The 15,044-nt window shown below is 31.4% G+C and overlaps 1 protein-coding gene across 2 annotated transcripts; it reads left to right on the top strand.

Moving 5' to 3' along the window:
- Positions 1–914: 914 nt before the first annotated feature.
- Positions 915–12,935, top strand: LOC105193795 (sodium- and chloride-dependent GABA transporter 1). 2 transcript variants are annotated; one of them, XM_011158393.3, is made up of 11 exons: positions 915–1,281; positions 6,398–6,703; positions 7,450–7,584; positions 7,690–7,818; positions 8,633–8,759; positions 9,499–9,870; positions 10,291–10,507; positions 11,562–11,714; positions 11,828–12,031; positions 12,228–12,398; positions 12,551–12,688. In XM_011158393.3, exons 2-11 carry the CDS (start codon positions 6,403–6,405, stop codon positions 12,686–12,688), a joined length of 1,947 nt encoding a protein of 648 aa, XP_011156695.1. In that variant the 5' UTR covers positions 915–1,281; positions 6,398–6,402. The 2 variants fall into 2 exon arrangements, with proteins under 2 accessions (XP_011156695.1, XP_025991198.1); XM_026135413.2 differs by lacking the exon at positions 915–1,281 and having other exon boundaries at positions 6,403–6,703; positions 12,551–12,935.
- Positions 12,936–15,044: the final 2,109 nt, after the last annotated feature.

Genomic DNA, 15,044 nt, shown 5'->3' with positions numbered 1-15,044 from the left:
ACTAATCAGACCATAAATTCAATTTAATTTTTATCCCATTGATAATTTTATCAATGTGCGATGTGTTTTTATTTATTAATGTATATTAATAACGCGTTGAGATTTTACAATAAAATATTTTCGTTCACGTTCTTAAACAATAAATAAAATTATTTTATATATTATTCCCTTTATATTTTAAAAATAGTAAATGTTGAAATGTTACCACTTTTATTATATTCCCACAATTATTTATTAAATAAGTATCATAAATATTAATTCAAATAATTAATAATATTTTATTGTTGTCTAATTGTTTGTGATTAATTCGTAAAAAATAATTGTAAAATGGAATAAAAAAATAATATGAAAAATATTAAAAAAAGTAAAGCTAAATTTTGTGTAGAAAAAAATGTTAAGGGGCAGTCAAATCGCTTAAAAATAAAGCTCTTCTTTATAAGTCAATTGCAGAAAAATAAAAGCATATCCAGATTTATCTTTTTATACAATGTTTATTACTAGCATGTAAATAGAAAACAAATTGGTATTATACATATAAACCTATATATGTATATATTTAATACCAATTTTTTTTCTATCTATATATTAGCAATAAACATTGTATAAAAGGGTAAATCTAGGTGTGCTTTCATTTCTTTGCAATTGACTCATAAAAAAGAGCTTTATTTTTGACTGTCTAATCCCCTTAGAGCATCGACAATCTTTACGTTAGTATCTTAAAAAGAACTTTATAAAGCACACGGCGTTCGCGTCGAGCCACTCTTCGGTCCCTATGATTATTTGTCATAGTAAAAGATCCTGCCGCCTCCGCCAGACTCCAGGACTCCGTCACTTCGCTTCGCCGGCTAAAAGGGGAAAGGGATGCATAGAAATGCGCATGCGTTCGAAGGGGGTAACATTCCCCATCTTGAACCGGAGCATTATTCTGTAACCACGACCCTTGTGGGGTAGGTCGCATTCGTGACCGACGCGACGATATACGTCAAATAAATCTCGTATACTTCGAAAGTGCGCTTTTCCGAGGGTCACCCTTGACAAGTGAATCCACGTGAGTCATTCAGCCATCGAGTCCGGTCGGCAAAGCCACTCAGGGAAGGATTCAGGAAGAGAATTCGTACCTCCGCAACGGAGACGGGCGTGAACGGTCCTACGCGGCGTAACTAACGTCTGCATCCTGCTTGTACAATGTGATTACACGCAATACTGAATTTTACGATTATCACCAGACAAGAAAAACTAACGGTCACGGCTGCTACATCGGAATTCTGTGCGCATCCTTTGGTAAGATGTTAGAAGTTCGCAAAAATCGTATTGAAGTAGAATTTTATTCACAAAGAAACGGATAATTGAGACATTAAAATATTTGCGTTCGTTTCGTAGACCTGTATGTAAATTTAGACTAAATGAAACGTCATAATAAAAGAACAAGAACTTTTTTGACTGAGACACAAATTATATTTGCATGTGGTGGTAAATAAATTGATGATGTAATTATATGATATTGCAAAAAGATTGCACAAAGTTACGCATTTGAAATCGTCGGCAATGCTGTTAATACGTTGTAACAATAACAAATCTACTTCATGTATCTGATAATCGATAAGCGTGCAACGTATAATAATTAAGATTCTATTTGCACACAACCTACGCAATTCGTTTAACGATTTTAACGATTAAATATTTCCCTTGCGCAGTCAAGCGCATAATGCAGCAGCTGCATCGTCATATAAGGTCTGTTAATTATGGCGAGAATGAACGTAGCATTACATTATGCACTATAAATCTATAAATTTATAAATTGCATTTTTTAAAAATATTTTGGATATATTTGAAGAACAAGGAAATAATTAATAATTATACTATTTAACATTCTATTTATTTTTTTTTAATTGTACTATAATTTTTTAGATTGTAGTTATTTAAGTAGCGCGTTATAATCTATTCCTTTATTAAAAAATATTGATTATAAAAAGATTTTTAAATATCACAAAATACTAAATAACGTGGTTTTTGTTAAATAATACTGGATATAACTTCGTAACCTACGAAGTGTTGGATGAATAAAGAATTAATAATTTTAATATTTCTTTTTTTTTAATATTAAATAATTAAAATTTTTTATCTGTTGCTAATTACATGAAAGACATCTATATTTCTGACTCGCGTTTATTACGCTTCAAAGTTTATCCGTCGCTTTGGTAGTCATCAAATTTTCCGTGGATCTTTACTTTCAGCTTTTGGTTTCTACGTGACTCCCTTCCCACCCTCTAATTCAAAGTATTCCCGATTGATCCTAGTACAATCACGTTCGGACGTAATCGGCAATCCGATTGGGTATCAGCGGTTTCAGTGGCGTTGCAACGCGTCCGAATTTTACGACGAGGTTCACGGTCCACGTGTGTACATAGACGCGATGTAAACTTGATATTGATTTTGCGTCCAGCATCCGTGCGCGTGGAGCGCGCGCACGGTCAGCGCAGCGTCGACGGCGCGCGCGCAAATAAACGCAAACATATGCACGTTACAGACACATGTACAGTGGACATATGTATACATTACTTGTCACGTGCACCCTCTTCATCGGCTATCCCAAATCGGCCGGGCTACAACGGTGAAAGAAATAGGGAGAGAATTTTTGGAGGAGGGAGAGCTTGAATAAGAATGCGCGAACGCGCGCAATATTGCAAATACGCATGTAGCAACGACACAATACGCGTGGTCGTGATATGTTGAATAGGAAACCGGTTGCGTAGGTTTCGGCACTGGTTACTTGGATCGAAGCAAAGTTTTGCACCAGGTAGAAAAAAATCGCCAAAACCAACATAGCACCTTGTTTCTCGAAAATTATACTTTGCACTTTAATATTGATATAAACATGATCTGTTTAAACAATTAAAAAGAGCAAAAATCCATACTTTATGCATTCATGGCTTTTTTCGATATTTTTACGATATTGGGTTTGGTTGGAACAAAAGTTCGTAGCGTTTTTTAAGTAAAATTCAAAAACAATGTTACCTTTCGCAATAAAATTCTTTAGAATTTAGAGAAGAGGAATTCTGTAGATGCTTCTGAGCATCAAAACTATGAAATTGCTCGTTATGTTAATAATAATATTTCGACATCATGCAATAACTATATTTCAAGTCAGACGAATATGCGGCGCAGTTTGCACAAGAGATTGTAAAAATTATTATTTAACACTAAGATCCGCTGTGGCTATCTCTATTTAAGTTTCGATTCGAATTTCAAACTTATTATCCAAAAACAGAACTTATTATCCAAAACTAACAGACCAGTACCAGTATAAATAAAAAAAGTTTTAAACTCTGTTGCCTGCTAATAATTCATTTAACGATAGATTTTCTACTAAATTCTACTAAATTCTAATGGAATTAATTGTTGTAAATTATTAAAACGTAAGATAGTTTGTACTTGATTATTAGATAACTTTTAATGAACCTCCAATCCATGTAACAAAACATAACAAAGTTTTCATTGCCTCTAAACAAATGTTATGCATGTAATCTATATAAAAGCATGTATCTATATAAAATTTAATTAAGTCTATTAGTAAATTTAAAAGAAGAGATGATTCATAATGATAGCAATTATGTAATTGTTTACTAAAAAATTCATTTGTTTGCTTTTGTACTGTTTCATTCATAAAAACAACTTTATGTTTGTAATATTTTTTGGGTTAAATACATTTATTGCATGACAAGTAACTTCAATGTATCTTTACGTATTTTAAGAAGGCGTGGGCAGGTGCACCACATATAAACTACAATCTTGAAAAAATTTTCGTTGAAATTAAATCCATTTTCTAATAATACATTTAATTACTCTATAAAATTTGTCAGAAAAATATTTAAAGAATTAAGCTTTGACGTTGCACAAAAAAGTAAAACAACAAAGGGAATGCTATGAAAATTTTTAATAAATCTCAGAAAAGACTAGTTGTAACCTATTACTTTTAAATAATGGAATATCGTCGATATTATAATAATTTTTTAATGCCTTACAAGATCTCAAATTTTCTTGAGTGTATTATTGTGACAATATAATTTTTAAAACAACAATCAAGCTTAATCAGTCTATATAAGTTACACAATTTATGTTTTCATAAAATGCAGCTAATATTTATATTTATATTTTGTATTATTATTAAATACATATGTGTTAAAGAATATTAATAACAATAATACTAATTATGTATTATAATAGCAAACTGATGTTATGTGTCATCATTTTGGCGTCAAAATAGCATTATTGATGATAATTTGACAAAACTTTTAATTGATAGCAAACATCAGTTTGTCATATAAAATCAAATAAAAGAAGACACATTATTAAGATGTCTATCTACTAAATTAATAACTTAAATCTGCTTTGCGCAATAATAACCGCGCGGTACTCTCAGTAGACTTATACTTACTCCTAATTTGGTAAATATCGAGTCTTTCAATTACAAATAATCGTATTAAGTTGTTAATATTTTGTACAGATAATTCATGTTAAAGGAAAAGAAAAGGAAAATGCGTACCATGTCGATTTTGGGGCTCGTTTTCTTAGACGCTTATTTTTATCTCTCAAAAATTTAATTATTACAAAATGATATTATAAAAACTGCTATATCATTTAATATAAGATCTGACACTTCCTAGTTTGTACTTGTGTTTTTAAAGTTTTGTTTTCAATTTTTGTTTGAAAAATATAAACTGAAAGAAAAGTAAAATATCAATATTGACGACCTTCTTTACAAAGCAATCGATTATATCAGGATTCTGAATTGAGTAAACTTGGCTAGATAATCGTTTTTGTCTCGTTTCAAATGTAATTAATTGAATTCAGCTGTTAATGCAATGTCGACCTTAAAAGCGAATGACTAAACAATATCTACACAAAGCGTTACAGATAAAAACTAATTTTTCAGTTAATTCTCTATAAACTTTTATAAAAGTGTAATTGCAATATCGATCATAGAAATATTTGATGTTGAATATTAAAAGTCAGCGAACTGTAAAGATCCTCTTTCGACAAGAAAAAATTGGATTTTACATTGTTTGAAGAAGATAAAATTAATATGAGTACAAATAATACAATATTGAGAAGTATTGCTAAAGAAACTTTAGTAATTTTTTTTTCTGTAAATATTCAAATTTGTTTTTCTTTTTTCTTAGAAAACTGATTTCATACATATAAAAATATAAATTGTGATCAGAAAAATATCTAGATCGCACTATACATGTTATAATTTTGAATAAAAATAAAAAATAGATGCAAAAGATATATATGTTATCTGCGTAAGTAATATATATATATATATTACTTTTAAAAAATTGTATTGACAAACACAATATTTCTTTTGTTTTCTTGTTATAAATTTAGAAAGTGTTTTCAACAATTTAAAATGATACATAGTTATGACAACAGTGCTGCATATATTAACACGTTTACATTGTTGATTCACACCATTACTAATGATTTCATTCTCAGTGCAATTGCGTCATTTAACATTATATTGTTCAAAAGGTCAACAAGATTTATGATATATCTATATATACATATGTGTATATGCTATTTAATAAACATGTTGAAAAATCGGAGAGACTGAAACTGAACAGAGAGTTATTGGAAAAACAATCCCCAAACGACATTCGTAATTGCGTATATTGCAATTGCGTGCTCGACCTTCGGAGCGTGGGCGGAGATATGTACATCACGCATCGTTAGGCGCATCGTTGTTTCTCCTATAAATGCAATAGAGATCACGACGAAATGTCAAAATTCAAGAAAATATCCTAATTGGAGAAAATATCTCACAAAGTTTAAACCGCTAATATCAACTAGATTAACATGCATACGCAATAAGAAAAATCTTTATAGTTGATAAAAGAGATAAATAAGAAGTTTGTATTTAAAATTTTGCAAACTCGTAAAAGAAGAGAAAAGAGTTTTTATATTTCTTCAAAAGAAGCTTAAAGAAATAAAGGAAAAGTATTTCAAAACTCAATTATTGAGAAAGATTTAAAAGAATAAAAAGAAATTTAATTAAATATTCTTGAATTGGACTTTAAAGATTAAATTCTATTTTCACAAAATATATAAATGTTTGTGCGACTTTTTGTTTATCTGGCTATTTTTAATTTTTTAGAAGGAACGCTAAAATGAAAAAGATTTTCTGTAAAGATTTTTACATTTTGTCAAGTTACAGAAAGATGTTGCGTGTATACTTTCCAACAGAATTATGGTTTAATGTTATAAGATAGGGTAATTTCATAATAATCGATCGCACGAAGGCCACAAGAAATGGAGTTTCATCCTTCCAATTACGTTAAAGGATCGGCTTAGCGCTTCCTCTTGTAGATAGCTAGTGTCAACTTTCGGTATGTTTCAGGCTCCATGGCGGAGAAAATGTATTATTGGGGCGAGGAGAAGGATCAGGTCGATCCCGATCAGACCTTCATACAGTTCAAGGCCAAATCGGTGGCGGCGGACAAGAAACGCGAGCCGTCTCGTGCGGTGCCGAAGATGACGGTGTCTTCACCGCAGGGTAAAATGTCTGAAATCGGTAATAGAGAAGAGGATGCCGAACGCGGCGGTTGGGACAATAAACTCGACTTCCTATTTTCTTGCATAAGCGTTTCCGTCGGACTGGGAAATGTCTGGCGGTTCCCTTATCTGTGCTACAAAAATGGAGGTGGTAAGTCAATCCTACTGGGCTTATGAACGGTCTAACGATCACCACATGTTAAGACTTTTAATCGTCATATATATTTATGATTTTACACGTATTATAGATAGATAATTCAGTTTGTTAGCCTTCTAAACAATTTTATGTTTTTTATTATTACCAAAAACATTTATTATTACCAAACAACAATGTTTTTTATTATTACCAAAATAACAGGCTTATTATGTTACAATAATATAAAAAATATTTTTATAGAAGGTTTAAATATAATTATTTTAATATCATTTTTTAAATATCATTATTTAAAATTTCTCTCTCTCTCTCTTTCTCTCAACAGAGCTCGTTAAGCTCTGCTATTTCGTTTAGAAGCTTTATCCGTCCTTTAAATTTACCATTATGAGTCGAGGATGCAAATAGAGTCAGATTTCAGTGACGTCCAACATTCATAATTGCTTTTAATTTACGAAGTCATACAATCCTTAACATGATACAAATGAAATGCGTTAAAACTTAACGTCTGCGGTCTTCTCGAATTTAATTACTGTCTCACTGCTATGATTAAATTTCTCTTCTTTGCTCATATAAAATGAAATAAGGTAAAAAAAGACCGAGGACAAAGTTGCTTAAGTTTAGATTATGACCAATAGATTATTTATATTGCCTTGACGTAAGAATAATTATCAATTAATATTTACGTAAAATAATAAATTTTTTATTTTTATTTAAATTTAATAAATTTTGGAAATTTATTGCAGGCGCTTTTCTGATCACTTACGGTATTGCAATGCTGTTTTGCGGAATCCCTATATTTTTTCAAGAAGTCGCCATTGGACAATATCTCGGAGCGGGTGGAATGACGCTAGTAGGACAATTGTGCCCTCTTTTACAAGGTAATAACTATTTTCTGATATCTTTAAACATTAAGATTACACAACTTATATATAATATGTCAATAAAATAAATTAGCAATCGTATAATACGTTATTGGATTTTAGGTGTAGGGTATGCTACGATGACCATTGTATTCTTCCTTGACGTATATTACTGCATAATTATTGCTTGGACTCTTTTCTACCTCATAAGCACGATCGTAAATATACCGAAAGTACCTTGGGATGAATGTGGTAATAACATATTTTTCAATTATTAAATATTACTATTTAAAATGTAGGATAACTCCGATAGATACGTTTCGCAAGGATTTTCGCCGTAAAAGTCAGAAAAAATAAAAAGAGTCAAGATGATTAGCTCGAAATCACTTTGTTGTATGCTTTCATGGTATATTAGTATTACGTTGTAATTTTCATTTTTCACTATTAAGAAAAATCAATTTGCCAATGTCGTAAGTAGCGCAACAATGTATTACAATTTATGTAAAATAATTACTCTCTCTGCAAGAAGTGTAAAAGGCTTAATGGTTACTTCTAGATATACAAATGTAAGGGAATAAAGTATGTAACAAAATACAAATGTTTAGCTTTTGTACTATTTATTCAGTTTGACTGTTTCAGCCATGAGTAGTCATATATCTCAATGTTTTTGATATACGGCAAAAATGCAAGGATTTTTAAAGAATGCTTTCTCAAATAATTTTTTTCAAAGAAAATAAATATTTTGTATTTCTAATTTTTTAATAGCAATAAACTATATACTGTTTTTATTGGTATAATTTATTTACGTTAAACATAATAAATAATAATTTATAAATTAAATTATTAATAAATGCAACGCGTATGTATCGAAGTTATCATATTATATCCTGTACTGTACTTCATATAATACTGCTTAAAAAATAAGACAATTAAAAATATTTAAGTGTCTTAATTTTTTATTTTTAGATAATATTTGTATAAAATATAGAGATACAAAGCTCTGAATAAATCTAACAAATGGTTAACGTCGATTTGTTTACCCTAGTTTATTATTTTCTTTTTACAGGCAAATGGTGGAACACACATGACTGTTATGATGCCCAAAAGAGTAACACGAATGAAACAATAAACTGTTCGAAATCTACCGAAAATAATACCTGTCACCATACCACGCCGGTAGAAGAATTTTGGGAGTAAGTAAAACATTATTAAAACCTGCTATAAAATATAAAATGCGTATATTAATAACATAAGATAAATAATATATTGCACATCAATTGCACACAATGAATGTGATGGAAACGTTCAACCTCTTATTCAATTTTTCAAGAATAATATTCTTAAAATTTTTTAAACTCAAAAATTTTGATGAAATAAAATACATATGCGTTAGATTTATGTCCCTTGGGCAATGCCTGTATAGTTATAGGCTGTGATGTAAGATAAAAGTTATTAGGGTATTTATGCAATGTAACTATAAGGAATACGACATTGATTTTCTTAAATCAGGTCATAAGGTTCCCTCGTGTATAAATGCGTTTACGTAATGCATAATATCAACGATAATAACATCAGCAAAATGCATTTAAATATGTAAGGCAAATTTGCAATTTATCAAACTAATATTATGAAAAAACTATCATCAAATTAGATATCCTTCATGAAACAAGTTAAATAAAAAAAAAACATTGCAATATAAAAAAATTTCACCACGTGTATTTTATTATGTAGTCGCGTTATTTTAATTCAATCTGATTTTTTTGCTTATCTTTAAAAAAAAGGAAAATAGCAGAAAATAGCTCTAATAGATGAATAGATCTAACTATAAGCTCTGTAAGATAATGTTTGAGACATTTCGTACTAATTGTTGGTGGCTCTATGAATCTTATTAACAATATGAATCGACTACAAAAAATGATGTTGAATTTTTAGTCGACGAGTCCTCGGCATCACGTCTGGTATCGAGAGCATCGGCAATATCCAGTGGGAGCTGCTAGGCTGCCTGATTATCGGCTGGCTGCTCGTTTACTTTATCATCCGTCGCGGTCTTCATCAGAGCGGTAAGATCATCTGGTTTTCAGCCTTGTTCCCGTACGTGGTGCTTTTCATTCTTTTGGGAAGAGCGGTGACGTTGGAGGGTTCCTACGAGGGTTTGCTTTACTACGTGACGCCACGATGGGAGGAATTGCTCAATCCCGGACCGTGGATAGACGGCGCTACCCAGATCTTTTTCGCGTACAGCATCGGCACCGGTGCCCTGCCCGCTTTGGGCTCGTACAACAAGTTCCATCATAATTGTTATAGGTAAGCTGACGCGTTCTCCTTGACTGGTGGCCAGACACCAATAACATGTCTCGCTTTCACAGCGTTATAAATTTTGATAATAGATTTTGCTTATCCGATTTTCATCAAATTTTCGCCAGAATGTCGAGGCACCAATGTACCAAGAAAAAAAAGTAAAGAGAAAAAACGATAAGAGCATACGTTTCTCTTAACCAAACTTAATTTGGTCTCGCAGCTCCAAGTCTCGCAGCTCCAAGTAGCTCGGACAATCCACGTATATCATCGCTTTAGTCATTTCGGCTTTCATTGATCTTATTTCGTAAATTACGTATGTGATTTTGTAGTTATGATTTTAAGATATCTCTAGTCTTTTAACCATGACGCACTAAACGTGGTGTCGTCGCTGCTAGAGTCTTTCAAAAAGGGAGTTTTGTCTTGCAGAGACGCAATAATCACTTGCGTAGTCAACACCCTGACATGTCTTCTGGCTGGTTGCGTAACCTTTTCAATACTGGGTCACATCGCCCAGGAACAGCAAACGCAGGTGTCCGAGGTCGTCAAGAGCGGACCTGGTCTCGTCTTCCTCACGTATCCCGAGGTCGTTTTGAAGCTACCCGGTGCTTCGTTGTGGGCCATTATATTCTTCGTTATGCTGCTCGTAAGAAATTGTTATTCCAACGGAATCGGCTGTCGCCGTCTATGTTTGTTCATGTACATCGCTATAAAGGTGGACATGCTGTCACCCTTGGCAGGAAGCTTCTCTCGAGGCATCGTCATTTAACATCGCTTTTTTGTTAAGACAAATTATGAAATCTTTATAAGTATAAGCAAATTTAATAGTAACGTTTGTTATTTTACGTTTATTTTATTTCCTATTTGAATAACTTTGTTTTTTCCCGCTAAATAAATTTTAGCTTACGTTAATATTCAGTAGTTATTTACTGAATATTTATTATTATATAAATTATTTATTCAGTAATTACATTATTCAACGTAATTTATTTTGCACAAAATTAATTAATATTTGCTGAACGAATTATTAACAAAGATTGATCATGTAGACAATAGTACAATATATACATACATATTCGAAAATTTGAGATTAATAAGATTAGAGTATAAAAGTTAATAAAAAATTAAGTAATAAAAGTGCATACCATTTTCTTATTCATAATTTTCATAAAGTATAAAGATTTTTTTTTTATTATATAGCTACTCATAAATATTGGTTAAAAAAACATACAAGTTCGTGTCTCGTACATGTAACGATATTAGATGTCGAACACTTCGCGATCATCGACAATAAACAAAATTGCACGTATGATAAACGGACAGATATCTTTTTAACCAACATTTATGATTGGTTACACAATAAATTATATACACGGTAAATTTTAATTTTTGCGTCAACATTTTATCATAAATATACACGTATGTACATATATACAGGGAAATTTTACAATTGCAGCTGGTAAGTCATCTTTTATGATAAAATGTAGACACAGGAACTAAAACTCACCCTGTATAATTTCTAACTTATAGAAATGATTAAGTGTTAATGTAATATTGTAAATGCGCATTATGTTAAAGTTAAATCTAGATTTTGGCGAAATATAGTTAAGCATATGGAGAAATTAGAATTAGACGTTCTCTCTAGAACTTTTCCAAAATATTATTTAAATATTACATACAAATCGTTTTTTTTCGCACAGATACTCGGCATCGACAGTGAATTTTGCATAGTGGAATCTTTCATAACCGGTGTGGTCGACTATTGGCCGGATACGCTTCGTCCTCACAGAATCAAATTCACCATCGTTATTTGCCTTGTAATGTTTGTTCTGGGAATTCCAATGGTCACGAATGTAAGTATCTGAAAACGTTTCTAGGCGTATATATGAGGCGTATCATCAAATGTTTCGAGCGCAGTTTATAAAAAAATATATATATATATATAAAAATTTCACGTTTGTTTCAGGGGGGAATTTATATTTTCCAACTGATGGATTTCTACTCCGCGAGCGGAATGTCCATTTTGTGGGTGTGTTTCTTCCAAACGATAGCGATATCGTGGATTTTCGGGGCGAAGAAGTTCTGCGACTGCGTGCATCAGATGATGGGTATTCGATTGAATAAATTCTGGTATATATGCTGGGTTTTACTCGCGCCAGTGATCATGCTCGTGAGTACATTTGCATCTAATTGCGTAGCAAATTATCTTTTAAAAGGAATATTGATTGTGCTGACTAGCTTACAGAAATCGTTATGTAAAACATGTAAAATATATTATGTGCAGCAAAAGTAAAAAAAGCTCCTTATTCTTTTTTATATTACCATAGAGCTTCACAGTTTATTAATATTACTTCTTATTCTTCTAGTTCATCTTCGTATTCCAAATTGTTCAATATAAACCACTCAAATATGGCAGTAGCTACGAATATCCCACTTGGGCAGAAATAGTTGGCGTGTGTTTGAGCCTTTCGTCTATGATATGGATACCAGGATACGCGTTATATTACGTAATAATGACGCCAGGATCATTTAAAGAGGTAAATTTAAATACATTCGTGTGCAAATCATATGCATATGACAAAAGTACCCCGTGCTATCATCGCGTACATCTCGTATAATGGCCATATAATTATTGCTGCGGGTTTCATTTGAATTGTAGATGTAATCCAACGTTATAACTTTTTTTCAGAACTTCCTGAAAGGTCTACAACCAAACATAAAATCGCATGCAAAGTTACCGAAAGGCGAAAAGTCAGCCGTGATACCTATGTCCGAGAGCAGTGCAGGCTTAATTACGAAAAATAACAGTTTCCTGAGTCAAACATGATTAGCGTTAGCGATCACTTTTAACTTGTTAGGTTACACTTATCTTAAAAATAATATTTATAGTAAGATAAATATATATATCTATATATAGTGGGTCCAGCACAATTGGACATTCTGTAGTAATTTGTGTCAAAATGGACGCGTGTCAAACTAATTAGTTTCATATGCTAAGTTAAGCAATCATTACACTATCATTTATTTAATAATAAGTCAGTAATATATTTCTTTAGTGCGTATTTCTCTGGTAAGAATGTTAAAGATTCTCCTTAATTCCTTAATAGCTGGTTGTTAGCAATTGAATATTATAACATTTTGATAATATTTAAATTATTTTTTAAAGAAAAACAATATTTTGGAAGATATTTTTGTTGAGAGAGAGAGAGAGAGAGAGAGAGAGAGAGAGAGAGAGAGAGAATATTTATTATATATATATAATATATATAATATACTTATTTAATAATGGATAAATGTTTTAAAAAAAAGATAAAAGTATACTATCTCATAAGATATGTTCAAAATTCAATTATTTATAATCTTTGTTAATATATAAACTATGCCAGCTGTTAATGTTTTAAGATAGAGAATTTTAATCGAAAAGAAAATTATTTAATGATCGCACTAGAAGACTCGTACGTGTTGACCAAGCTGTAAACTCAGTAAGAGGTATAATAAATATTGGAAATGGGACGGGAAGAAATACTTAGAAGTAATAAGTAATAGTATACACCGCGCTAGTATTCAGATAGCTATTTACGGGCAATTTAAAAGAAGTATATTTTTATATCGCGATCATGTCGCGATAAATATATGAATTTTTAACGGGGAGAGGAATCGTTTGGTTGATAATTCGGCTGGTTCAAGGAAACAGAAGGTTCTCGCGTTGAAGCATGTGGCCTGCTTAAGGCGGAGAGAAATTTATGTTTTGATCGTTTATTCAAAGTGGTGCACCGGTGAGTGTTCACACAGTTAAAAGGCTCTTCCTGGTGAACGCATTAAGGAATTTGCTGCAACTACACGAAATAAAATAGGAGCATAGCGTATAAGGACACTGACACAATTACGGAATATATTCAATATCTGAAGTACAAGTAACGAAGTAAAAGTATAATTTTTAATATATTCGTACAAAAATCGAGACGCGATCCTATGCGTTCACCAAGGAAAGGTATGTTCGATTCCAACCAGTCGCAATAATCAACTGGACTATAGCAGGATACAGAATATTTCTATCACAAAGTTCTAGCAGTTTATGCTGCATTCAACTTCGACGGCACAAGTTTTAGATTTCTTTTCACATTTTCGTTATATATTAATAAAACGTACATTATGTTACGTTTATGATGAAATATATAGAATTAAAGAAATTAGGATTAAAGAAAATATCCGTTTTTTACTTGAAATTCAATATTCCTTTTGGAACATATATAACGCCGGGAATGTATTTCTTTAATTATGACAACTGTCTCTTTAAATTTAAACAAAAAACATTTATAATCAATTATATTTGCATTTGCAATTAGCATTTGCAATTAATTACAGGCAAATATTTAGTGTCTGAGACACTTCTATATAACAGTATTTTATAAAATTAAAGTTAAATTTATACAAAACATGTTATTTATACATGTATATCTATACATAATTATTCAAAAGAAATTGAGACTTTTATTTCACAAAAACTGTTATCATAATTTTTTAAATCCAAATTACAACAAGAATTTCAATTTGTACAATCAGTTCAAATATTAAAGTAAATATAAAAACGTGTTTTTGTATACAAAATTTCTTATTTGCTCGAAATCCAAAAGCAATAATGACAGAGAGAGTGTTTTTTCAACCGGCCTAATTAATTGGGAATATTTTTGTCTTATTTAGTCCGTAAAGTACTCGCGTAATCGTGAACGCTATTCGTCGAAGTGTTGCAATTGTTGACGTTGTATAATACTAAGAAATGGCTGATAGCTTAACGCGATATTCGTTTCTATTTTAGTACCGTACTGTTGCGATGCGAAGTACTTCCAATAGTAAGCTAAGAACCGAACGATATTATGAGCCAGTTGGGTCTGCGTTGTAATAACGTGTATCTGTAGCATTATCATAATTTGTTATTTTTTTAGTTTAGCAATTGATAAATTCGCAGTTGCGATATACATTTCACTAATTTGTACGGTGGTTGTTTGCAAGCAATTGTATTAGAATGAAATAGTTGTACACTACATGCCGGGCGCGAATCCCGATCATTTGATTATTAATCGACAAACTATTCAATGACACGCGAACATGAAAAAATTCTTTCACACCCATTACGCAAGCAACACGAGCAATTATATGTGTAACGTCGTAAACATTTGTTCGGC

This window comes from Solenopsis invicta, chromosome 2 (genome assembly GCF_016802725.1).
Source record: "Solenopsis invicta isolate M01_SB chromosome 2, UNIL_Sinv_3.0, whole genome shotgun sequence".
Lineage (NCBI taxonomy): Eukaryota > Metazoa > Arthropoda > Insecta > Hymenoptera > Formicidae > Solenopsis > Solenopsis invicta.
The sequence above is the reverse complement of the archived record's forward strand: the minus strand, read 5'-3'. Positions and strand labels throughout refer to the sequence as shown.

Excerpts from the sequence above, each read along its gene's own strand:
- LOC105193795 (XM_026135413.2), top strand. The coding sequence starts at position 6,403 with ATGGCGGAGAAAATGTATTATTGGGGCGAGGAGAAGGATCAGGTCGAT. Across the intron at positions 9,871-10,290 it reads TTCCATCATAATTGTTATAG|AGACGCAATAATCACTTGCG; the intron begins GTAAGCTGACGC and ends TTTGTCTTGCAG. Across the intron at positions 11,715-11,827 it reads GAATTCCAATGGTCACGAAT|GGGGGAATTTATATTTTCCA; the intron begins GTAAGTATCTGA and ends CGTTTGTTTCAG.